The 26,602-nt window shown below is 36.8% G+C and overlaps 1 protein-coding gene across 17 annotated transcripts in view; it reads left to right on the forward strand.

Moving 5' to 3' along the window:
• Positions 1–26,602, forward strand: part of PTPRK (protein tyrosine phosphatase receptor type K) — a 604,334-nt gene that overhangs the window by 568,931 nt on the left and 8,801 nt on the right. For 5 of the 17 annotated variants that reach the window (XM_089332697.1, XM_051855347.3, XM_017345362.4 and 2 more), the window contains 13 exons: positions 944–1,104; positions 4,207–4,242; positions 8,506–8,690; positions 10,379–10,466; positions 11,500–11,576; positions 11,762–11,779; positions 14,338–14,374; positions 16,276–16,373; positions 17,183–17,299; positions 19,973–20,127; positions 22,143–22,278; positions 23,209–23,358; positions 24,267–24,440. In XM_089332697.1, coding sequence (XP_089188823.1) covers positions 944–1,104; positions 4,207–4,242; positions 8,506–8,690; positions 10,379–10,466; positions 11,500–11,576; positions 11,762–11,779; positions 14,338–14,374; positions 16,276–16,373; positions 17,183–17,299; positions 19,973–20,127; positions 22,143–22,278; positions 23,209–23,358; positions 24,267–24,440 — 1,432 coding nt within the window. Of the gene's footprint in view, positions 1–943; positions 1,105–4,206; positions 4,243–6,175; positions 6,344–7,063; positions 7,252–8,505; positions 8,691–10,378; positions 10,467–11,499; positions 11,577–11,761; positions 11,780–14,337; positions 14,375–16,275; positions 16,374–17,182; positions 17,300–19,972; positions 20,128–22,142; positions 22,279–23,208; positions 23,359–24,266; positions 24,441–26,602 lie in introns of those variants that run through there. The other 12 variants (XM_089332699.1, XM_070073618.2, XM_070073619.2 and 9 more) reach the window with 6 other exon arrangements.

Consider the following 26,602-nt stretch of genomic DNA (forward strand, 5'->3'; position numbering starts at 1 on the left):
AGAGAAAGGTGCCTTCCTCCTTGATGGCCTGTTCCTTCTGCTGGTGTCTTGTTCACCAGGATCTTTCATTTAGATCGTTTTTGCCACCGTGTCATGGCTTCCCATGCCTGTGAGACTCTCATGCACCTTTTAGCCAGATCCGAATGTCCCAAGGGTTGATTCTGAGGCAGGAGTCTTTGCAATGAGTTTCTAAATCACGTTTTTAGGATTTGACCATTCCGTAATGCAAATTGATGATAAGTCACATTATACTTTTGCATAGAATTTTTCAAACTTTTCTGTTTGTTTCTTACATGATTTATATTTAATTCATAAATATGTATATATGCATTTTATCTATATGCGCTTGATTCTAAAAGACTATGGTTTAGATATGATTGTTTGTATACAACTATGTCGCTAAATATGTTAATACTATAGATGTTGCATTTTTACCTAGTAATAGTGCAGAGAATGAAGAGTGTAGCTGATCTTGTGTGTTTTAGTTGGGTGGCTGTAGTACAATAAACTTAAAAAAAATAAGTGTAGTTGTTCACAAGAACTTCTAAACGTTGATTGAGTATTCATCGCCCAGAAGGAAGACCAAAACTTACCATTTAGCTTAGTTTCCTTGAACTACTCTAATTAGGAAGTATTTATTTATACTTTAAATAAAATATAGCTGCATTCTTTGGATTTTTTTGCTGAATAAAATATAGGAAACCATGAGACAAGTTTGGGTTGACAGCTTGAATATTGACATATCAATGTGACACATAACATTGTTTATAGCAACCAACAAATGTATTTGAATGTCAAACTTAATTCCTGAAATTATGATCAGTTCTTAGGTTTTCTAAACCACATCTCTAACTTTGCCTACAAGCTTACTTGAACTACTTGTTGCTGATGTCAGTTCTTCAGGCTTCACACTAAGGGATCCCTTTTGTGTTTGCCTTGGCAGCAAACTTGCTAAAAAACGCAAGGATGCTATGGGGAACACCCGGCAGGAGATGACTCACATGGTGAATGCTATGGATCGAAGTTATGCAGATCAGAGCACTCTGCACGCGGAAGATCCTCTTTCCATCACCTTCATGGACCAACATAATTTTAGTCCAAGATGTAAGTTCTTCATTAACATTTTAATAAGTGATTTTGTTGAAGCATATTGTTACCGTTGAAGTCTATACATTACCTTTTGAATAATCAGAGAGATTAAGAAAGAGGGAAGAAACAGAAATAGAAATAAGTAGAATATTATGGGATCTAAAAAATGACTTAGGTGCAGACTTTACCATGGATTTCGTTTAAACTATATGAATTTAATGACTGTATCATAGCAACATTCCAAACATACACCACAAAGACCATATCATGTGTCAATGCTGTAAGATAACCTAATGATTGCCAAGACCAGCGTTGTGGTATGGTGGGTAAGGCCAAAAATGCCTGCACGGCCAACAGCTTGTGTAGGCTCCGATTTGAATCCCCACTGCTCCACTTCTGATCCAGCTCCCTGCTAATGCACCTGGGAAAATAGCAGAAGATTGTCTAAGTCCTTGGGCCCCTGCACCCACATGGGAGACCAGGATGAAGCTCTTGGCTCCTCGCTGGCTTTGGATCAACCTGGCCTCAGCCACTGCAGCCATTTGCAGTTTGAACCAGTGGGTGGAAGATTCTCTATCTCTGCCTCTGCCTCTCTGTAACTCTGCCTTTCAGTAAATTCATTAACTTTTTAAAATGCACTTTTTTAAAAAAATTAAATAAACGATTGCCTATATAAAATCAATCTCAAATTTATTATTTTACCATTTGCTTTCTTCTTTTATATAAGATAATTTTAGGTTAAGATATAACAGTAATTCTTTTGGGAAATTGGTGTTATAGATAAAATTATTTAGCTTACTAAGGAATCCTGGATAATTTCAACACTAAAAAGTTAACTAGAGAAAAGATGACTCTTACATGCAATAAGTATCTAACATGAAGTCCAAGACTGTACTTGATTTGGAAGATTTGCAAGAATTTTTTTTTTTTTTTTTTTTTTTTTTTTTTTTTTTTGACAGGCAGAGTGGACAGTGAGAGAGAGAGACAGAGAGAAAGGTCTTCCTTTGCCGTTGGTTCACCCTCCAATGGCCGCCGCTGCAGCCGGCGCACCGCGCTGATCCTGGCAGGAGCCAGGAGACAGGTGCTTTTCCTGGTCTCCCATGGGGTGCAGGGCCCAAGCACCTGGGCCATCCTCCACTGCACTCCCTGGCCATAGCAGAGAGCTGGCCTGGAAGAGGGGCAACCGGGACAGAATCCGGCGCCCCAACCGGGACTAGAACCCGGTGTGCCGGCGCCGCAAGGTGGAGGATTAGCCTATTGAGCCACGGCGCCGGCAGATTTGCAAGAATTTAAGGTTAAATCTACACACCCATCCAACTTAAGAATTCATGATGCTAATCTCTAAAGGAACTGCTTTTTTAAAAAAAAAATTATTTATTTGAAAGAGATGCAGAGAGGAGAGGGAAAGACAGAGAGAGAAAGGTCTTCTATCCACTGGTTCATTCCCACAATGGCTGCAGTGGCCTGGACAGGGAAAAGCAAATGCCAGGAACCTGGAGCTTCTTCCAGGTCCCACATATGTGTGCAAAGGCCCAAGGACACGGAGCATTTTCCGCTGATTGCCTGTACATATTAGGAGAGGGCTGGATCAGAAATGGAGCAGCCAGGTTTCAAACTGGTGGCCATATGGGATTCCAGTGCTGCAGATGGCAGCTTAACCTGCTATACCACAGCACTGGTCTCTAAAGGAACTTCTTTTAAAATATTTGTACTGAAATATTATCTAATGCCAGGTGTTCAAGCCATAATCTCAGGAACAATACTATTAATCTTCAAACTTCCCCAAAATTTTATATTTTGTTCTATAGTACTTACATTTATTTTAACTCAAATCCTCAAGTAAAATTGATGCTTGATCTAGGCAAATCAGTTCTACCTTTGGCCTTGTAGACATAGAGGCATTTTGCAAATGATATGCTTACCCCAGCTTGGAAAACATAGGTACAAGGGAAGAAATAAACAGTATTATTTCTTATTTGGTAAGAAATATCTATAATGTGAAGGTGGAAAGTAAAATATTTATAGTTTTTTAAAAATATTTATTTATTTATTTGAAAGAGTTACACAGAGAGAGAAGGGGGGTGGCGGTCTTCTTCCACTGGTTCACTCCTCAGTTGGCCACAATGGCCAGAGCTGTGCTGATCTGAAACCAGGAGACAGGAGTTTCTTCCAGGTCTCCCACGTGGGCGCAGGGGCCCGTGGATTTGGGCCATCTTCTACTGCTTTCCTAGGCCATAGCAGAGAGCTGGATTGGATGTGGAGCAGCCGGGACTCGAACCGGCGCTTATATGGGATGCCAGTACTGAAGGTGGTGGCTTTACCCACTACGCCACAGCACTAGCCCCAGTATTTATAGTTTATATGTGTCTTTTCAGAAGGAAGTTTTTTGGGAACATTCAGTTTGGTGAAATTATTCAGTAATTATTGGCCCCAAATGCGGGCCGTCATTTTCTGTGATACATACCTGTACCTAATTAGTAATTATAAATGAATCATTTTGGAATTTAGATATAATCAAAATAGGGCCTTTCTGATCTATATGTTTTTATTTCATGATAAAATAAATGAATGTAAAACATAAAATACTATGACTCCTGAAAGTAGGTTTTTCTAAAAATGTAGATATACCATCTCTCTAATCATTTGATTTAATGTTTAGTAGATTAAGGACTTGCAAACATTTCTGTTCCCCAAATTTTTCTATATATTGCCTATCATAGTACCTTAGTAAGAAGTTTTAGTTCAATTCAATTATTAAATGTTCACTTATGAAATTAGAGAAAGGATTAAATCTATTTCCTATATATAATGAAACAAATGAATGTGGAATAAACATAAGTATTTCTCTAAGTACCTTATACATAATAGAGCTAATAAATGGTTGCTTTACCCCCAATTTATAAACTTCATAATACCCACATCAATTTCTTTTTAAATTCAACAAAGTACTGAGATAACCTAAGCTGCAAGAAAGAACTTAAACCTTTTCAGAATAAAGCAATCAGAACAGGCTTAATCATTGTATTTCTTAGGAAAGCATAAATCTATTTTAAAGAAGCAACTTTAGAATACAACTTTAGAGCAACATATTCCCTCATGAGCTTTGTTTTCCTACAGTGCCCAATGATCCACTTGTGCCGACTGCTGTGTTAGGTGAGGCTCTAAATCTTTATCATCATTTTTTTTTTGCATGGATCATGCTTCCTTGCATGGGTTATATCTTTTTCTACACAATAATTATTTATAGTGCAGGAAGTAACTTAATTTTGAAAACAGACAGCCATAGGCTTATCAAAGAGAGCAGTTTTTCAAGCCAGTTGGACCTAGTGGATTTCAAATTAGTATGACCCCTAATATATAAACAATGTTAACATACCCACGTTAGTATGATGAATCCAAATGCACAGATTTCAGGGGCCAGTGCTGCAAAAAAAAGTAGTGTCTACCAGATGGAACTGAATTTTCTAAATCCTCCTAATTTTATAGCACAAAAGAACGCATTTATAAATCACCATTATGGCTGTGTACAATTTGCTTTTGATTTGTCTGTAATAAGAGTTTATAAATGGAGGTAACTTTGCTAGGTCTGTGAGACTTGGCATTCCATGTGAACCTTACATAAATAGTTCAGGGTTGCCCCTTCAAGAAATTTAGAACAAGCCTCTTTGCTGATCACTCAGTGAAGGGTCTTCAAAAGTTCGTGGAAAATTGACCAAAATAAACTTACCTATTAATTCTATTTTTCCAGGAAGTTTTTGTAGTGCCCTCATATACCACCCAAGACAACTGATATTGCTAGTGATGATAAGGTCTTTGCAGATGTATAATTAAATTAATATTTTTAGCTAGTTATATATTTCAGAGTGGAATGGTTTTCTCTTAAAGTTGTAGGCTATTTTTTTTTACTAACTATACACCAGTGATTCACGACCAGCTTGCATGTATTCACAAGTTTCATATCAGTTTTACCATATGTTTTGAATGTATCATAAAAATTCCCAAATGTCATATTTGCTATGTGTAGTTAATATTTCTTATGAACATATAATGTTCACTTACATCCTATGCAGGCATTTTGTTATTTGTATATTCTAAGTTTCATTGATTGTAAAAATATTTTTGGATCAGTACAATTAGTTAAGTAAAAATACGTCTGCTATACACGAAGTTGATTATTTAAAATTACACAGTTTATAACTAATATAAGGAAAATGTATTCTAAGATAATCCAAAAGTTAGAGTTCTCCATCTCTGACTGCCTTTGCCTTTGAAGTTCACATCAACTGTGACAAGGACGTGAACTGGGCATTTTCCCTAAGGGAGTGGCTTGATGTTGTAGGGAGGAGCCATAACCAAGGATCACTGAGGAGGCACCAAATGCCTCTGAACATATCATCTTCTGTTGAGCACTGCAGATTGTCATATCAAATTATAAAATGTAGTTCAATTAAAATAGTAAGAAACTCTTCGGGAAAAATTAGTTTCCTTTTCATTACAGTAGTTTTCTAATAGGTTCAAGTCTCAGTCCCCATGTGGATTTCCACTATGAACTAATAGCAACACCTCATGTCTTTGCTTCCCCATTTTTAAAATAATAATTTCCAGCATACATTTTTCATAGAGTTTTGGTAAGAGAAAAATGAGATAATGCCTGTTAGTTTTCTAATATTTAAACAATGATTGTAGTAATTTTCCTGGTTAAAAGGGATATTTATGTTTAAGAAAGCCTAGATTTAACAGAAAAGGTCATAAAAATCTGTTCATATAAACATTCATTATGCATTTTATTTCATTTCAGAAGTCAAGCTGGTTGATTTTTTTTCAATATTGGCATTCTTTAAAAGTTAAATCTCTCATTAATCGTATTAGATCTAGAAATGATTTGTTGTGTTTTTCATCATTCTTGGAATCATGCTGTTTACAGTTTTGCATCCAATTGATTTTGTATTTATAGGCAATTTTTGAAATCACCTCAAATATTGCTTAATATTAAGATCTACTTATTGTCTTAAAAAGGCTTAGAAACTTTTCATATTGATTCATATTTTTTTTGTTTTTTGTATTTTACTGCTTCATTGGGTTTAAGTCCCTATAACTGGTAAGTGTATTGCAATGAACTCTAGAAAAACCTTTCAATCAAGGATAGATTTGAAGTTATTATTCTTAAATGTGTAATAAGGAAGTTGATTAGTATATGTACCCTCACTAGTAGTCACACTATTAGGTAGTTTAATGAAGTGGAAATGTATTGAGATTAATAATTCATATGTGATTATTTTAAAGATGGTACTACTCTTTGTACTACTGTATTAAAGCTTAATGCAAAACAAAAGGCACTGTGTATTTCATATTGGAACACAATCATCTGTAAGATTTGGAATATGGATGAATTCTGTGTTTCTCACTGAACCTCTTACATTGTAAATATTGTGCTGCTCCAGCAGGTGCAGTGTGAGCCTTGGGCTGTTCTGTGGAGCCCTGGCTGCCTTATTTACTAGCTTGGGTGATTGCATTTGGCCTCATGACTTTAGATGTTCTCTCAACTTCTCGTCCCAAACTGTGTATTCTGTGATAGTACCCAGATCAGTTGCTTCTGAACTTAATTTTACTAGGGACATGTATGCATGCTTAATGTCAGTCTATTGATTATAAAACTTTAGCAAAGACAGATGAGTTGAGGGTAGTCTCATAGTAAGAGGAGGAAACTCTCCTGAATCATGTTTACTAGCACATGTCTATATGTAGAAGGGTGGGCAAAACCTGAGCAAAAAGCAGTAATTCACTTGGGTGATTAAATCACACGGAAACCACCAGGAGTTTTCTTCAGTTCAATGTGGTATTTTTAGGAATGAATCAAAAAAAAAAAAAAAAAAGGCATTCAGCTTAGTAGGAGGGGGTAAAAATGAATGCAATCATGCTAAATTATAGAGGCACACAAATCTGATTGTAGGGTTCTTTTTTTTCCCTTCTCCAGGAAGAAAAAGTGTTTATCATGGGGACAACAATTCATTTTTTGCCATATCCTATTTGTAGAGTTGGTGATAGAACAGGCAAATGTACCAGCACTTGAACTATGTTTAACTGTTAATTAAATATCGTTCTTTACAGTATGCATTATCATTAAAAGCAAAAGTTCCCCTAAGAGTGTACTTTCTCTTCTGTTAATGAGTATGACAGTATAATGCTTTACAAAGTACCACCCCTAAAACATTTGTTTTTATTTTTTAAAGTGGTAAGTTTTAATGTGATAAATATGAGCATGCTTCTCATTGTAATGATGAGTACTTCGGTCATTAAAATCCTGTTTATTCTTCATAGGCAAAATGTTCTTGTTCTTTTCTTCCTTCTTATGAGAGAAAGAGAATTAAGCCTCTCTTCATTTTAAGCTGATAACACAACTGGGATGCGACTTACACTTAAAATGTGGGTGGTGAGGGATTCAATTGATTTTAACTCATTGATTCATTGAAATGTTTATTGAATGACTGCCATGCACCAGGTGCTAGAAATAAAAAGAAAAATATGACTGTCTATATACTCTAACCATTCAGGACTTAGAGAGGAAAAGAGACAAATGAATGATGAAAATATAGGGTAAGTGAAATGACCTATAAAATAACAGGAAGCCATGGGAACATCAAATAGGAACTTTGTACTCAGCCTGAATGAAGGAAGAATTCCAAAGGAGGCACTCATATTTTGCTCCAGAAGCACACCCTTATCTCTCTCACACAAATGCTAGGAGAATCAAAATAAGTTAGCAATTAAAGACAACAACAATAATAATAAACTCAGATGGCAAAGATTGAATGTGAGTGCACCTGTGGCCTAGCTAGAAGACAGCATGGGGTTTGGGTGATGAGAATATCCACGTTTCCTAGTCTGGAGTGTGTTGTACTAAAAAGCTCCAGGTATTAGGGCACTGTAGGTGCACAAGGGCATGAAGAAGAGAGGATGGGTTGCCTACGTGGTTTCTCTGAGGGAGGTTGGGATATGAATGGGAAAGAGTTTTGTTCAACTTAATGCACAATGAAAACACCTTTCCTATTGACACCTTGATCCTCAGATCTCCCTTTATATTGCTATGACTGCAGATGCAAGAAAAAGTAAAAGCTCAGCTAAATCTCCCACTTGTGCTTTTTAAAAATGAATCAAATGTCTCCCTGCATCTCACAGCATCTGTGGTCTTGCTGATATACACACAATGTACTCTGGCCTCAAAATCTTAAGATGCACTAAAAGGCTAAAGCTGTGTCCTTATAGGGATGCTGCCCTAGGCTTCTACTGTCTGACAGTTCTTTCCCTGTCTCCTGTCATCAGAAAGATCTTAACCTCTGAAGTCTTCTTTGAATAAATGCATATTAAACAAGATAACTTTGTCTTTTTTTAATCTTATGGGATCTGAAAAAATGCCAGACGAAAACCACAGCGCCACAGCAGAATCCAGCCGCCTTCTGGACGTCCCTCGCTACCTGTGCGAAGGGACAGAATCTCCTTACCAGACGGGACAGCTTCACCCAGCCATCAGGGTAGCCGACTTACTGCAACACATTAATCTCATGAAGACATCAGACAGCTATGGGTTCAAAGAGGAATATGAGGTGAAAGCTTTAATACTGTATTCACTATGATTTTTAACCTGACAGTGAGTGGAATTGAACATTTTTGCCTGCCTTTAATGTAACAAGGAGAGCAGTGCTCCACAGGTACCCTAATCCAGTAGTGTGACTGGAAAAATTGAGGGAAAGGAGCACTTCCCAGGGACATACCTGGGTCTGAATTCATTATGACAGTTTTTAATGTTGTATTTCTTTATATATTCTACAATGCAGTTAAAGCACACTTTGTTAGAACTTCATGTTTCCCAACTCAAAAATCAAGTGACAAGACACTTTGAGTCCCATTTTAAATTCTAGCATTTGAATGACTAAAGTAGCAGTTACTTTTTTTGCTCTTTGCTCCTTGACCCTCTGATCCAAAAGGAGAAAACTTTGTGATGTAAGTGCCACCGTCTGTTTAATCTTGTGAATTATTTGTTAAAAGTGGAAGGGAGGAAAAAGCAGAGCCCTGGAAATCAGTAAACAACATTTAAAAAGCCAAAAGAAGGATGCGGGAAATTCTTCTTCCAATCTTATTTCCCCTTCCAATTCTAACCAAAATACCAGAACTCATCTTACGAAGAGACTTATTTAGACTGAACATTCCAGTAAACATAGCAAAAAGGACAAAGTTCCTTTGCTACCCTTCGGTTCCTGAGCAGTGTCAGCCTGGAACATGGGAGGAAGCCTGTCAGCCACCCATTCAGATACCACAGTTCACACACATGTTTAAAATGAAAGAATTCAGTCCATGTTTTGCTTTGAAAGATCATCCCAAATCCATCCCGTGTCATGAAAAATCTTTTAAACTCCATATTGTACCTACAGATTACTGTTATACCTTAACTTGTGAGGGAATAAAATTATCTTTGAATACTAAAAGTTGGTTTTAGGTCTATGCCGGAAACACTCTGCTATAGACACAAAATAAGTGCAAAGAATTGGCGCTTTCTGCCAGAGCTGGTTCTTTTTGTTCATTTCATGTGTATTCCTGTGTACTTCGCTTCAAAAACCATTGGCTCTTTGAAGACCCCACTTCCTGTGTTGAGCAAAGTTGAAGTTTTTCTGCAAAAAGAAATCTGTATCCATATTTTAAATTGCTGCATATGGTAATTAAACCAGTCAACAAATTCATCTGTTCCCAGATTCTTAGAGCAGGGGATTCTTTTCCATTTCAATATGATGCCTTGTTGTAGAGAGTCAGTCCTTTTCATGATCTTCAAAGAAGCCAAAATGTGATGGGTGTGTTGCATGTGATTTAATGAGTAATTATGGAAGGAAGCAGGATTTTTTTTTTCTGTTACAAATGCTAAAGGATGCATATTTGAAATGTACTCCAAAGTATTTTTGCAGGTTTTGGTGCATTATTATTCAGTACATTTTGAAAAGAATGATGCTTTGTCTGCTTCCATCTCAGAGTTAATAGTGATCTGAAATTTGAACTTCTTTCAGAGTCCTTTTTTTCCCTCTGAAATTATTTCTTGTCCTTAATTTGAACTCAGTCTAGTCCTAGGTAAGCAAGTTTAAGTCCAACAAATCCACTTTCAGGTCTGAGAGAAAAATTTGTTTACTACTATAAGAATTTCTTCCTTGCTGAGAAAGTAACTTTTACTATTTTAGTCTTCAGAACTGATAAACCTGTTTCAAAGAAAGGAATTAAAATCAGTCTATTAATTTTTTTTTTCCTTCAGAGCTTCTTTGAAGGACAGTCAGCATCTTGGGATGTAGCTAAAAAAGATCAAAATAGAGCAAAAAACCGATATGGAAACATTATTGCATGTAAGTGCCCTTAAAATTCTTGGTGAATGTAAATATTGTTTGTTCAAAGATAAACAGTGAGTTGCAAATCCTCCTTATATGCTTTTAAAGTTTAAGAAAATCCCTGATGGTGGCATATCTGTTTATACAGTAATCTATTTAATATTAAAAGAGCATTGGTTGTTAACAGTGATTCTGAAATTGTCATCATCCTCAATAATTAAGTTGACTCTGATTCTTACCCAGTGGAGATAACTAGCTGCTTGATGTCATGTTTGCGCATAAATGCATGCAGTGTTTTCAAACAGCTAAGAATATCTGGATAATGAAAAAGGTATTTTTAGTTATAGATTCTTATAAAACCCCACCAAATACTCAAGATTGGAGTGTTATTTTTTCCACAGACCTATACACTAGAATGTAAACTCTAGTAGCTCTGAATTTTCATCATTAGGAACTCCCTCCTGATTAAGTTTTCAAGATATATATGTTGAATAAATAAAGTCATTATCATATGAAACCACAGGAGCAGCAAAGAAAGCAGCCGCCATTAAACTTGGAACTAGATACTGATTTACTTAGACAACTCACTTCTGAATTTAAATAAGTTAAAAGTGTCTTAAAACATCAAAATTTAACCTTGAATCTCAAGTAATAAGTTGAAGCAAGGTTGAAAATTTACTGTCTAGTTGTGTGGCCCATTTGCTGTAAAGTGAACAGGAAATTATTCTACCCATTGAAAATCAAGCCTACAAATGAAATTCCAAGTTAGCAAGTTTGGCTCTTCAGTCAAGTGGATGAATCAATTGATTCATCAGACATTATTGTATTTCCTAACTGTGAAGATGCAAGTCATTGAAGCCTTAATCACAGAGTATTATAACTGCAATAATTAATGAGCTCATTAAAGTTCTTTATTTTGTCAGATGACTGATTTGATAGCAGTATACTGTGGATAGAATATTGGCAACCCTGAATGAAGCCTCTACAATGGCACTGCCTCAGAACAGAGAAGCAATTTCATAACTTTAATTTTATTGTCTTAAAATTTTAGATGATCACTCCAGAGTAATTTTGCAACCTGTTGAGGATGATCCTTCTTCAGATTACATTAATGCCAACTATATAGATGTAAGTTCTTTGTATTTCCCCAGATCTACTTTATTGACTTATATATGTGAACCTTTTTGATATGACATATTAAGTGATTGCTGCCTTTTTAAAGAACAAACTGTACACTTTTCCTTGTTCTACGTCCTAGTTCTTACTGACGCTGTTGTGCTTTCTTTCACACCTGACTTTGGTTTGGGCTGTAGATTTGGCTGTACAGGGATGTAAGTACCACTATATGTAAATAACAGCACCTACTATAAATATTTAATATAAATACTCTTAATTCCAGTTATTACTAATGCTTACTACTAGTTAACTCTGCATGCTTCACCTAATTAGCTCCATACAGTATCTCTATGTTCATTTTCTGTAGTTCTTTTACATGTGTAAAGATGTATTTGACCTCCTTCCCTTTTCTTGTCTAGAAAAACAGGAGCATTTTTAGCTTCAACAGTGTATTATGTCCTCAAGTTTTATTTGTTAATGGTTTCTGTTTCTGGCTTTTTTCTTCTTACCCTTCCCCCAACATATGTGAGACGCTGGATAGTATGATGTGTATTAGCTTTATGAAATTTTACTCTTTATATTTGCCTTCTGACATTAAAAATGAGTATAAGACTATTTTGTGGTGTGTGGGATTGGCTTACAAAGTGATAAATTACTCAAGCAAAATAATTATTAAATTGCAATTGTAAAATATGCATATCACACATATATATTGAACCATACAAATGAAAAAGTTTGCTCTGGTCATATATTCCACTGTTGAATGTTATGGTTACATACGTATCTACTTGCAAGTTCTTAATTTGAAGGAAATTAGTTATCAAATAAAATAAGAAATATTATTAAGGAGGCAATCTATTACATTACATATATATGGGATAAGGCTCTTGAGTCATGTATCACATTGAAGATTTCAGAAATGTCACTTCTCCCCCTGTGCCTCAGTTTCCCCATCTTTATGGTGGGACACTAGTATTAGTGCTAACACCATCACTTTATTGTGAGAATTAAATGAAGTAATGCATGGTGAGCATTTAGCACAGTGTGCAGACATGTTTAGCATCACTATACTTCAGCCAGTTTTTAACAGTTAAAATCTAAGTGTGCTGAAAGTAATGGATTCAAAATATATATAAACATATGACAAAAGGTCAAAGTACAGAATTGCAGTATATAATACAATTATATACATTAAAAATATGAAGTTTAGGTCCCAACTTTTTCTAATTGCCTAAGAAATAATTTTATCACATTTAATTGCATTTATTAAGTTCATATCTTACACTTATGTCATGAATTATAATTATTTGAAGAAATATATTTATTAGTTATAATATAAGCATATTGGCAATATTTATAATCGTGACCATATTCTTATTTAGTACTTAAATTTATCAGACATGTCATGGAAACTAATGGTCCATCCTTTATAATTAAAAAAAAATCAATTGTTCACAAAGACGTTTTTTCATTTTTCTTACCTATTTTGTCCTATGTTAGTTTCCTGCCAAGACAGATTCACTGGAGTCTTATTGTAATGCTATTCCATGGTTCCTATAGTAGGGCTATGTTCTAAATTAGGTTTTTTATCTAGTCTTTCTATTAAGACCCCTGTGTATTTTGGCTGGTTACTATACAATTTCATAATTTTTCCTCTCCCATTAGCTTATTGTACTAAAAAGACACTTCCTGAAATTGGTACATTTGTCAAAAAGAACAGGAAATGAAATGCTTATAAAGCTTGGGAAAAAAATCTCCATATAACATTGCACTAAGCAGCATGTTGGTATATTACGAAACAGAAATCTCCCAAATTTGCACCAGTGTAGTGCTCATTGTATTAAATTTTAGTTTGAAGATCCAAGTTGACATGCATTTACATGTATGTTAAATTGTCCACACCAAAGTCTGTATGAATTTCACCACTGACATTTATCAAAGCTGTTTGATAAATGCACAACATATTCAAAAATGAATCCTATTGTATCATCATCGTTTTTGCAACTCATAATCTGTTGTAATTAAACCAACTGAGATCAACTAAGAATGCATCCCTTATTAGAAATAATATGCTTGTTGAAACAACATTAAGTGTTTAAATACAAAGAGCTTATGGCATACTGAAATTAAAAGGACTAAACTTTTTGTTCAGCATAAGATTCAGTCTTAGAAAATCTTCTTTCCCTATATATGTGTGTACCTATAATTATGTTTGTGTGCATTAACATTGTCAGCACACACAAAATAGTTGTAGATTCCTGAGCATATTCTAGAACAACAACAAAAAGTCTCAGCAGGACTTTGATTTGATGCACACATGCATTGTCCAGCTCTAACATTGGAATGTTCTGTTATTTTGTATGGTTCTAATATGTCCTTGTCCATTTGTAATGCAGTGTGTTGTACTTTTGAATGATAAAATGAGAATTGATATTTTACACACAATTTTGCCAAGAAAGAATGACTGAAGATTAACATGAAGGCATAAACGTTTTAATGAAACCAAACAAAATCTTTAAGGTTATTCATTAGCAAACAAGACTCAATTATAAAATATATATTCTAATCAGAGCTTTTAAAATATTTAATGTTTGCTTTATGTTTACCTTGCAGATAACATAGGTTTGAGTAGTGAACAATTTGTTCTCTACTCATTTCTGGATTTTTACTATAACTTAACCTTAACAGGTGGTTGTCTTCATCTTTTTATGCCTTCATTCATTTATTTCTGATACTGGTGTAAAATAATAACAAATTTGTCTCCCTATTTTAGGGCTACCAAAGACCAAGCCACTATATTGCCACTCAAGGTAAAACTTTGTCATTTTAAATATTGTAGATTAAATTAACTTGTGTATTTATCCAGACAAGCTTTTTGTAATTTTATTTGAATTAATTTAAAAAAAGAAAAATGTTTATTCTAATAGTGTTTTTAACTCATTTATATAGCATATTTTTTAATCTATGTAAGACATAAATTTAAGCTTGATTTATTTTCTAATTAATGTGAAAGAGAAGCTGCTGGTAGTTTTTCTAAAAATTTGTGTACTGATAATCAAGGTCTCAGAGCACTAGTGAATAGTGTTAAGCAAAAAAAAAATTACTTGTTTTGTAAACTTTTGGAAAGTATTTGTTATTTGTGAGGTAGACAGAGCTCCCAGGAGCTGGTTCATCCATAAAATGCCCACACTAACCGAGGTTGGACCTGGCCCTGGCCAGGTAGAAGACAGGAACAAAGAAGGCAGTTCCAGGTCTGTTATGTGAGTAGCAGCAACCCAGTTAACATGCTGCCTCCAAGGGCCTGACTTGGCAGGAAGCTGGAGTTAGGAACTGGAAGCAGGAATCCAACCCGCACACTCCAGTGTGGGACACAGGCATCTTAGACACCCTGCCAAATGCCTCTCCTGAGGAAATACTATTTTTGATTAAAGAGAAGAGAGGTCTCCTCCTATATAAGGTGCTTGTCTTTTTTTAAATATTTATGTATTTATTTGAACATCAGCATTACATGCAGAGAGAGAGAGAGAATGAAAGAGAGAGGTCTTCCATCTGCTGGTTCACTCCCCAGATGGCTGCAATGGCAGTGGCTGGGCCAGGCAGAAACCAAGGGTCAGGAGCTTCATCTGGATCTCCCATGCAGGTGGCAAAGGATCAAGCTCTTGGGCCATCTTCCATTGCTTTTCCCAGGCCACTAGCAGGAAGGTGAATCAGAAGTGGAGAAGCCAGGACACGAACTGGCACCCACATGGGATGCCAGCATCTCGGGTGGTGGCTTTACCTTTTGTGCCACAGCGCTGGCCCCCCCACCTGTCTTCTTGTAGGGTAGTTTATCAGCCTGGAATGTAATATTGTTATATGAGTTGTTATGCTGTCTTCCAGCATTGTTTTGACAAATGAAGACTAAGACAAAACAGAGCTGGAAGGAATTTAGTCAGGTTAATTCTTCAAGGAAAATAAGAAGAAAATAGGGGAGTTTTCTTACAGTAATTGTCTGGGGAACAAAAGTATCCAAATAAACAACAGCAACAGCAAAACTCCTTAGTTGTCTTTCCAAACTGACAACTGGCCATTGGAAAAGAAACTTGCACATCTATTTTTTACAAAAGAAAAGTGAAACAAAAACTATATTTGCTCCTTTGACAGAGGTCATTTTTTGTTTTCACATATCCTTTTAGTAACTGAGTTTATTGTATACTCAGTAATGATAGGATGAGCAGCCATAGTATCAAACATACTCATTTTATGATATTGAGTAAGTGTGGCCCAGTACATACTTTAGCTGTATGGAGTTGAAATTCTATGATAAGATAAGAATGTTTCTTGGATGTAAGGATGCTTCTTCATAATGGCTAAACACATGATTTATAATGATGGATGACGAATTGATAATTTATGTTGTTTTTTTTCACATATGTTTTGAAGATGAACTGATGTGACTTATTAACAAAAAAAACTCTAGAAACAAGTGATATCTTCTTCTAAATTGGAAAGTACAGGACATAAATTGAAAAAACAAACAAAAAGAGAAATCATGTTATATATCTATATTCATGCTGTGAAGTGTACTTAGATATGAACAAAATTTAAGTATTTTCAGTGACTATTATTTATATTTATATTTTTTCATTTTTTCTGCTTTTTATCTTATCTAAACTTATTACTAACTATGAAATTTCTCTGACAACATAATATCAAAATTAATATTTTATAGGCCCAGTTCATGAAACTGTGTATGATTTCTGGAGAATGATATGGCAAGAACAGTCTGCCTGCATTGTAATGGTTACAAATTTAGTTGAAGTTGGCCGGGTAAGAGAAAAAAAAATACACATACAAACACACACATACATATACACATACAACATAGTCCTATGCATGAAAATTCAGGAAGCAACATGTAGTACACTTAAAATATAATGCTATCTAATTGTTTAAATTTGTTATAGATACAGTATTTCCATTGTGTGTTTCTAAGTGGACATCTAATGTCTGAGAAATTATTTGATTCTTATTGAGTAATAAAATAAGCTTTGATTTTATACTAAAATTTAATTGATTAGGGTTGTATAAGAGACTATGGAAGTCTTTATCATGTAATCGATTTTTTTTCTTATTTATACATTTGTTAAAACTGTGTTATAACTGCAATTTAAAGAGTTATTCCTGGGCCAGCGCCACGGCTCAATAGGTTAATCCTCCACCTGTGGCGCCGGCACACTGGGTTCTAGTCCCAATCGGGGCGCCGGGTTCTAGTCCCTGTTGGGGCTCTGGGTTCTGTCCCGGTTGCTCCTCTTCCAGTCCAGCTCTCTGCTGTGGCCCGGAGTGCAGTGGAGAATGGCCCAAGTCCTTGGGCCCTGCAACAGCATGGGAGACCAGAAGAAGCACCTGGCTCCTGGCTTCAGATCAGTGCGGTGCGCTGGCTGCAGCACGCCGGCCACAGCGGCCATTGTGGGGTGAACCAACGGAAAAGGAACACCTTTCTCTCTGTCTCTCTCTCTCACTGTCCACTCTGCCTGTCAAAAAGAAAAAAAAAAAAGAGTTATTCCCGGAATTAAATCATCTTGGTTAATGTGCGTTATGATGTATTCAGTTTACCTTTGTATTCTTTTTTCATGTAGGTTAAATGCTATAAATATTGGCCTGATGATACTGAAGTTTATGGTGACTTCAAAGTAACTTGTGTAGAAATGGAACCACTTGCTGAATATGTAGTTAGGACATTCACCCTGGAAAGAGTAAGTTGAGTCCTGCAATGAATTTAGGAAATAATGACAAAATGATAAGTCATGGGTTTTTTTTTCTAAGAATGCGAAGATATTTCAACTATAGTGGTAATTCTAACAGGATATTTTATGTTGGTATACCAAAGTAGCAACATTGTTATTTTATTGATAGATTAATGCAGTTAAATTTATTTATTTAAATACATTTATGGTCATCCTGTAATTAGGAAAATGAAGACTTCCCAAACATGATGAATATGATTCAATAATAACTGGTAGCACACATGTTAAGGAGTGAAAAACTAAAGATTATTAATTTACTACAATAAACTAATATAGACTATTGTCATTTTTATAATCAGTAATGTGGTGTGGGTAATCATAGTAACTAGTATTGTGAGGAGCAACCCGGACTGGACTGAGTTACTGGAATTAAGACTTATTCTATGCATCTGCTCTCCCACAATATGGCGCTGGGAGAGGAGAAAACAGCTTCTACGCAGCTGCCTCTTGCCAACTTGAGTGCTGACCTCCAGGAGCTGATCCTGCTCCTGATTGGAGGAGAGCAGCGTACTCAGCGTGTGGGCAGCCGAGTTGGGATTGGCGGAGGAGGACTATAAAGGAGGAGAGAGACGGCATGCACCAGGAACATCAAACGGGAACATCTAAGGGGAACACCTGTGCAGCCCCCGAGAGAGCCGGCCGGCGGTGTGCCACTCCCCTGCGGAAGTGGGGAAAGTGGCCAGGGGGAACCACCCTTCCACAGAGGTGGAATGGACAGTAGCCAACCCGGGAAGAACCAGCAGCAAACCCGGGAAGGGCCGAGCAGACGAAAGAACAGCGCAGGGTCCTGTGTCATTCCTCCACGAAGACGGGGAGCGACATAATGGTGCCGTGACTCGGATATGAAGCCTAGGCAGGGTTCAGTGTTGCTCCTCCACGAAGACGGGGAGCGACAAGTATTAAACATTTTTGGAGGTTTTAGAATGAAATACCACCGCCAAAGGAAGAAACTGTATGAACCATTAGATAACACAAAATTATTTGACTTGAAATGCTTTAATACCAAAAAATGAGAAAATATTTTGAAATGGAACTAATAAAACTGCATTTAAATGACTGTAAAATTCATAAATCATAGCTTTTCCTTATATAGCAATAAATGGAAATAACATTAAAATCCTTCACAATAGCATTCTAAATTTGACTGGAATATTTTTAATAGAAAAGATGTAAGTCCTACTTGAATAAAAACAAAAAAGTGTATTGAGAACATAAAATGAGATCAAAATTGAAGACATGCAGTATGCTAGAAAATGGGGAGTACTGATGTTACTATCATTATAAGAATTAGCATAATCTTAATTAGAACAATATTGATTTCTATTTTCTTAATTTTTTGAGGAACCACATATTAGAAAATTACTCAGGAAAATTTAATTAAAAATGGTAGTTGTACATGTACTGCCTGATATGAAAATTTAGTGTAAAGAGCAAAACCAGTAATGTAAGAGAAAGAAAAAGGCTATAAAGTCCATGAAACAGGGATGGTGAAGTGTAAAATCAAGTCTTAAAATAATTTATGATCCTTTTCACTGAGGTTGACATGAAAAATAACAAATGTGATTTTTTTTTCATTTGTATAATTTCATGATAATGTTTATCATTGTGACTACTCTAATTATTTGTTGCCCTGCTTTGTATAGGCTGTTGAGCTAGGAACTGGACCTTAAAAGAATTATAAAACATAACTCCTTCTTCCAAGATTTTGCTGTTATTGGTCTGCATAAGATAGAATCTAAATTCAGTTTTCAATTTAGTTTACTTTGTGTAATGCTTTTTTCCTTTTCTGACCGAACATGTGAGATTGAGATAGCATAGATAGCTAACAGTAGAGTAAAAATCATATAGGTTGTGGGTTTTTTTGCAACAAATGTGAATTTTTAAAAATGAATTCTTCAGTATTTCATGTATGCTCTCCAAGCTACCCCAATCTATAGACTTAACAAAAAGGAAGGAAAGAGCTTTAACCTGTGCGGTAAGGATTCTCTTAAACTAACCCAGCAGGAGAGAAGCACAGTGGATGCCTTGCGTCTTTCATTCTGCTGTTTTTGTTATTACAAATAATACTCTATGTACTGAATTCTTTCACAGAGCTAAGAAAAATAGTTTGCCTATAGAACAGTTTAGCTGTCTGTGTATTTTCACAAACCAATCTAGAGTAGCACTCTCCCGGAAAATCCCTACACGCTGTGCTTTAAAACCATTTTCAACCTGGATAAGCAAGGCATGAAAATCTCTTTGTGAGGTGAGATGCTGGAAGGCTGCTTTTATACACCACTGAAGAACTCAGTGCCTTGGGTCAACAGGGCAGCATTGTAGCTTTTCCATTTCCTCCTTTTCCCCTAATGATTTTGTCACTCCCAGTTAGAAACAGATTGTCAAGGTCAATAAAATTTACTCAGACTTATATAATGTAGAAAGACTTCACATTTTCTTTCTTTGACAGTTGCCTCACCATTAAGGTAATTCTTAGGCCATGTGAGGACAGCACCCTCTTTTAGAAAAGGTGTGATCTTTGGTAACTTTATCATTTTTGCTATTGTAATTCGAGTCTAATACCAGTAATTGTGTTTAATGGCTTTATTTTCATCCTTTTAAAAACTCTTCTTTCCGTCCGTGCAGAGAGGGTACAGTGAAATCCGGGAAGTTAAGCAGTTCCATTTCACGGGCTGGCCTGACCATGGGGTGCCATACCACGCTACAGGGCTGCTGTCCTTCATCCGGCGGGTCAAGCTGTCCAACCCTCCTAGTGCTGGCCCTATTGTTGTGCATTGCAGGTGAGATGTGTTAATGTTGTTGGCTATATGCTGTCAGCTGCTTTTTTTTTTTTTTAAGCGTATCAAGACAAGGTATTTAAGCAGAAAAATTAATGTATACTTATAAAATTCCACTTTCCACGTACTAGATCATGTGAAACAGAAATAAAACTTACCTGTTAGTAAGTTATAAAATGGAAATGTTCAAAATACACATATTCATCCTGATGGGTATAATGATATATTCAAGTGCAAGTGTAGAAACTCTGCCTTTTAGTGACAATATTTGTATTTTTTGTTTTTGTTTTTATCACTCTTGCAAATCCCATATTGTATGGAATAGATGGTTAAAGTAGAGATTTTTTGCCAATCTAGTAAATTCTCAATAGAATCCCAGCTTTTAAATCTAAATTTGAGATATACAGACTTACTAAATGGCTTAAATGCAAGAATTTGTGCTGCAACACAGCTAATTTAAAAAAAAAATTTTAAATGCCATCCATTAGAAGACCTTGAAAACTGCATCAGTGGGATTCAGCAAATATAAGCAGAAAACATGAACATTGCATCCAGACTTTGCTCTGATTAGAAACTTCTGTTAAAACACACTTTCAGAGACACTAAAAGCAATTTACATGGTCTCATTTTGAGATGTGACCAGAAAAGTAAGTATTCAGAAAAGGTTTCTTTTAAGGCTGCACACTCTTCTCAAATATTATCTCCTCCATAATAAGTTGTACTTAAGCATTTTTTCCAACCTATGTGGGACTTAGATGACCATGTATAAGAAAAGCTGGGGTGGAGGGAGGCAGATAGCAGAGAATGAAATAAACTTAAGACATCCCAGAAGGACAAGATTCTATATACCTTAAAAAAAATCCTCATTTCAAGCCTCCTCGAGAAATCTGATGTTCTCTTCAATTACTTTACCTGTCTCCAAGCCTGGGAACAGTGATTGAGAAGATGTGAGGAGGAAAACGTAGACAGCCACAATATCTTTTGCTTAAATTTCTAAAAGAACAGTGAGTGTAAGGGAAGTGACCAAATCTGGAAAACAAAGAAATAACATTAGCAGCCCATCTGTGAACTTGGAAGATGAGACAGATAGGTTTTCAATTCAGGGATTTCTTAATTTATCATACAAGCTTATTTTCTTAGGAATTTCTTGCTTCAGGAGTGCTTCAGGTTTCTCAGATACTCTCTAGAAACAGGAGTGACATTTTTCTCTGAGGAATCTCTAAATTTTTGGAAAAGAAGATGCTGAATACAAAGTGACTTCTCCAAAAAACATTATCTTGTTTGCTTCAATGACATCTGTATATAAAATTGCATAAACATTCTAAAAGAGTAAAATTATTATCAAAGTATGTTATTGTTCAGCATTGTGAATTAAATGCAGTGAGACAGTGGCTATCTTTGTGACCTGTTAGGAATGTAATAACTCATTTTCATTTTTCCCTTCAGGTGACAATTCAAATATTCATTCTACTATCAGCCCTCCTCCCTTTGATAATCACCATTCTCTTTCCCACCCACACCATCACATTTCCTCTGAATTACAGCTTTTCAGATTTCCAACTTAAAGGTTCTAAAAATTATTGCACCTCAGCATCTTACAAGGGTTTCTAAGAGAATGCACTGGTATTTTTGCATCATGGAGGGTGGCAGTTTTTTCATTCTGTATGTCTGTTGCAAAAGCAGGAGTCTGCCTTAATTCTAAGAGTCAAAAATATGTGTATTAAATTTACATTAAATGAAGAGTCTATGAAGGAGGTGTGGAACTGGAATAACATTTATGTATCATTTTCCATGTGGCAATGATTGAAACCCTTCCTCCTTATCTTCAGTTTACACAAAACAGATGCTCTGTGTGAAAGCCTTTGTTTAATCAGTGTTTTTACACAGCATGACAAATTTCATGTTTTCATGTTGTTAAAATCGGTTGAGTCCACCTATCTGACTATAGAAGAAATCTTAATTCAAGTTACAAAGAGAAATATACTTCTTAAAGTTTGTTGAATTTCATTGTTTTTCAGTGCGGGTGCTGGACGAACTGGCTGTTACATTGTGATTGACATCATGTTGGACATGGCTGAAAGAGAAGGTGTTGTTGACATCTACAACTGCGTCAAAGCCTTACGATCTCGTCGCATCAACATGGTCCAGACAGAGGTAGGTTGATTCACCTCTAGTTCACCTCTAGTCGACTTTGTTTTGTTTTGTTTTGTTTTCTTGGTGGTGGTGTGGGGGGAGGACTTCCAACATTTATCAAACAAGGGTAGATGTTTTTCATATATAATCAATTTTAGCCAACTAAATTGTGTAGGAAAATATTTGTATTTATTTGAGTGCAGAGTCAGAGACAGCAAACAGCCAGAAAGGTCCCATCCATTGGTTCACTCAGCTGCCTGCAAGGGTCAGGGCTTTGTTGAGGCAGGAATCAGGAGCTGGGAAGGCTTTCCAGAACATTCTCAGAGGAGGCAAGAACCCAATGACCTGAGTCACTAGTGCTGCATCTCAAGAGACTGCGTTAGCAGAAAGCAGCAGTCATGAACTGGAACCTGGTGTTGAATCCAGTGCCCCCAATACGGGGGGTGGCATTTTAACTGCTAGGCTGAATGCCCGGCCCATGTATTTTAATTAACAGTTCATAGATATAAAATTATTTGTGGGGCCAGCACTGTGGCATAGTAGGTAAAGCCGCCGCTTTGAGTGCCGGCATCCCATATGGGCGTCAGTTCAAGTCCTGCCTGCTCTACTTCCAATCCAGCTCTCTGCTATGGCCTGGGAAAGCAGTAGAAGATGGCCCAAGTGCTTGGGCCCCTGTACCCATGTAGTTGACCCAGAAGAAGCTCCTGGCTCCTGACTTTGGATCAGCGCAGCTCTGGCCATTGTGGCCATTTGGGGAGTGAACCAGCAGATGCAGGACCTCTCTCTCTCTTTCTCTCTCTCTCTTTCTCTCTCTCTCTGCCTCTCTTTCTTGGTCTGTATAACTCCAACTGCCAAATAAATAAATATTTTTAAAAAAAGACAATTATTTGTTTCTCTAACTTTGAAAAAAAGTTTTGTTAAAATAGCGTGACATTTTCTTTCTTTGAATAGGAACAGTACATTTTTATTCATGATGCAATTTTGGAAGCCTGCTTATGTGGAGAAACTGCCATACCTGTCTGTGAATTTAAAGCTGCATATTTTGATATGATTAGAATAGACTCCCAGACCAACTCTTCACATCTCAAAGATGAATTTCAGGTATTGACTATTTCTAAAGCCTCTTTTGTGACTTACTATAATTTCTTCAAGGAACTAACAGTTCTTTCAAGGAAGGGCTTTCAAGTCAAATTTATAACCTTTTACCCTATTTTAAGTATAATATAATGCCTGTCTCTTTCATTATATGTATTATGGAGTCACTTTTGTATTAATGAGCTCTTATCTGTTGTACCCTGAAGGGCAAATGAGTTCAGGCTCAGGGAAGAGAATGGGGAAAAGATATCATAAAAGTCAGATTTGGTGGAGATTTCTGTGTATTTATAGCCTTTTTTCATGCAGCTTTATGGATTTTGACCTTCCATGTCAGTCACAATATGAAGAGATCAAGCACATTAATAATATTAACTGAAGTTTGCATTTAATTTTGTCTCTAAATAGCCCCAAATGTTTTCACTGGCCTTAAAACATCCCTGAAGGAGGGCGAAAATGAAGTCAAGGATAGCTTTAGAAAACTAATGTTTTGATTCTTGGTGTAGGGCTCTTTCTGACACGCCACAGTCTAGGGCTCTTTCTGGCATGCCACAGTCTGTCTTCAAACATGGTATGGCAGAACGTGAGCACACGTGACACAGTGTCCAACCCGGAAGTGCCAGCCTCATCGTACATGGTCCAGATTGTATTGTGTTTGGTCAGGCATTGCATTCTGCAGGTAGCTGTGTCATGTGACTTCCTCTTTCCTTTAAGAAGAGGCACACTGAGCACTGTGTGTCTTGTTTCTTCATTAGCTTTAACTACAAGGGCTATCAGCCTGTCTGTCATAGGGGCAAATGCCCTTTGCCTTACACAGATCCTTCACTTTCCACTTGGCCTCCTGAATACTTAATGGATCCACGTTATGCTATTAAATGGGTCACCGTCTTTTAACCTGGGGTCTCTTTTCTTTTTAGACTTTGAATTCAGTCACCCCTCGACTACAAGCTGAAGACTGCAGTATAGCGTGCCTGCCAAGGAACCATGACAAGAACCGTTTCATGGACATGCTGCCACCTGACAGATGTCTGCCTTTTTTAATTACAATTGATGGGGAGAGCAGTAACTACATCAATGCTGCTCTTATGGACGTAAGAGACTGCCCTCTTTGTTAGCGTAAAGTGCCATGAAAATCTACTTAAGGCAACCGAACAGTAGCTAGTTTTCTTTCCTAGGAAATTAAAATAGCCTAAAAGAGAAAATTGGGAACTTTCTTTTTTGAAATATATACTTTTCTGGAGAAGAATTTGCAATTTTCCCTACAAGAATTTTAGGAACAATTATTTTTATAGCTTTAGGATAGATGTGGGGCTTGACTTTCAGTTCCTGTTTAAGAAGTGATTAAAGTTATGTTTCTCATATCAATTTCTTTCAGAAAAGAAAATTATAGCCTACCTATTTTGGATGTAGTCAGCAATTAATTTTCAAAAATTACAAAATGCCATGTCCTACCAAAGTTGTAAATTTTGGAAACTTTTATCTCTGACATTTAATGTTCCAGGAATTCACAGCTAACTTGTTTTCAACTACAAAGTATTTTATAACAAAGGCTATTTGTAAGTAACTAGGGAAGGCACGGAAGATATCTTGTTAACACACCTATCATAATGAAAGAACTATTTAGCCCCATTCTAATCTTCATAAACTACAGACGCCCCCACATATACTCAGGATGTTAGCTGCTGCAGACAGCACAACATGGAAAGAGGGTTTTAAATTAAGTCTTTAGCTTCCTGACTTTGATTTCCTTGGGAAGAAACAAGAAGGCTGTTATTGTTCAGAATTCTTTTAAACAATATATCACCTTCGTTTCTCACTTTTACCTTTTCCCTTACCGAGGGGAAAAAAAAGCTTAGCAGGGTGAGAGGAGGAGTCAGGGGTCATTCCTTCCCTACTGTGATGAAGCTAGGCTGTTGCTCCTGTTCTGTTTGATAGAACTGTCATCTGTAAATTGTAAGCTACTAGTGGAGACTTAGAAGAGCCCACATTTCACTTCTGGTCCTAGCCAGGTACTGTGCTCTCTTTTGTGCTGTGGAGCAGAGACGCGTGTCAAAGCAAGCTCAAATGAACAGCTTCCGGCCTTGCTGTGATGGAGTCTTGCTGACCACTACTCCCTGCCACTGAAGTCACACTGGATGCTAATTTTATCCTTCTCATGCTAGTTGTCTTGAGAGGCAGACACCCTTTCATTTCTGAGTGTGGATATGGAATGAAAAAGGATGTGTGAAAAAGAAAAAGAAAAAAAATATTATTGGAAAAAGTATTGATAGGTTTGAATTTTTCATCTTCATCATCTTGGTCAACTTGTTTCTCAATTTCCAGTTTGTCTTCTTTTGCATATAAATACTGAAACCTTATTTTCTACTCCTTCCCTCTGTTTGCTTAATGCCCCAAGATTCCACAGAGACAGGTTTCATAGCCGAAGCTGCGTTGTGGGTTTGTTAATGTAACTAAGTCTTCGGAGAAGTAAGAATGGTTTGATGTACAAGAATAGGGCTATTGCTCAACACTACACTTCGCCTTGCCTCTTGCCCCCAGCATTCGTGTTAAAAACCTGTTAGGCAGGCCTGTGATGTTTTAGGAGAGAATGCCAAATATTCTGTGATTGCAAAACATTATATGTGCTCTTGCATTTACAGAGGAGAGAGGAAAACTCGAGGGCCCTCCCTTCTCATCTCATCACCATACATCTCCCTGTGACTCCAAAACTGAGTCAATATCTGTCAGCCTACCCTGCTATCTAAATGGAAGAAAAACACTGTTCTGATAATTTCTCATGAACCTTCATACCTTTCTTCGGAGAGACTCATCCCATTCCCAGGTGTAACTTGTAAGGTTTTGGAGGTCATTTATAAGTAGAAGGTGAATTACCTTCTACTCATATTTTTCCTGCAGGCTTCCATGGAATGGAATGACATGGTTAATAGCCATTCTCCAGTGGAGGTAGCATCAGTGAAGTCCAAGGATCAGTTTCCTTAACAATGGGAAGACACTTGTTTTGTTTTGTTTTGTTTTGTTTTACGGGCAGAGTGGACAGTGAGAGAGAGAGACAGAGAGGTCTTCCTTTGCCGTTGGTTCACCCTCCAATGGCCACCGCGGCCTGCTCGCTGTGGCCGGCGCACCGTGCTGATCCGATGGCAGGAGCCAAGTGCTTCTCCTGGTCTCCCCTGGGGTGCAGGGCCCAAGCACTTGGGCCATCCTCCACTGCACTCCCGGGCCACAGCAGAGAGCTGGCCTGGAAGAGGGGCAACCG

This window comes from Oryctolagus cuniculus, chromosome 5 (assembly GCF_051225735.1).
Source record: "Oryctolagus cuniculus isolate XC-2025 breed Fujian yellow rabbit chromosome 5, ASM5122573v1, whole genome shotgun sequence".
NCBI lineage: Eukaryota > Metazoa > Chordata > Mammalia > Lagomorpha > Leporidae > Oryctolagus > Oryctolagus cuniculus.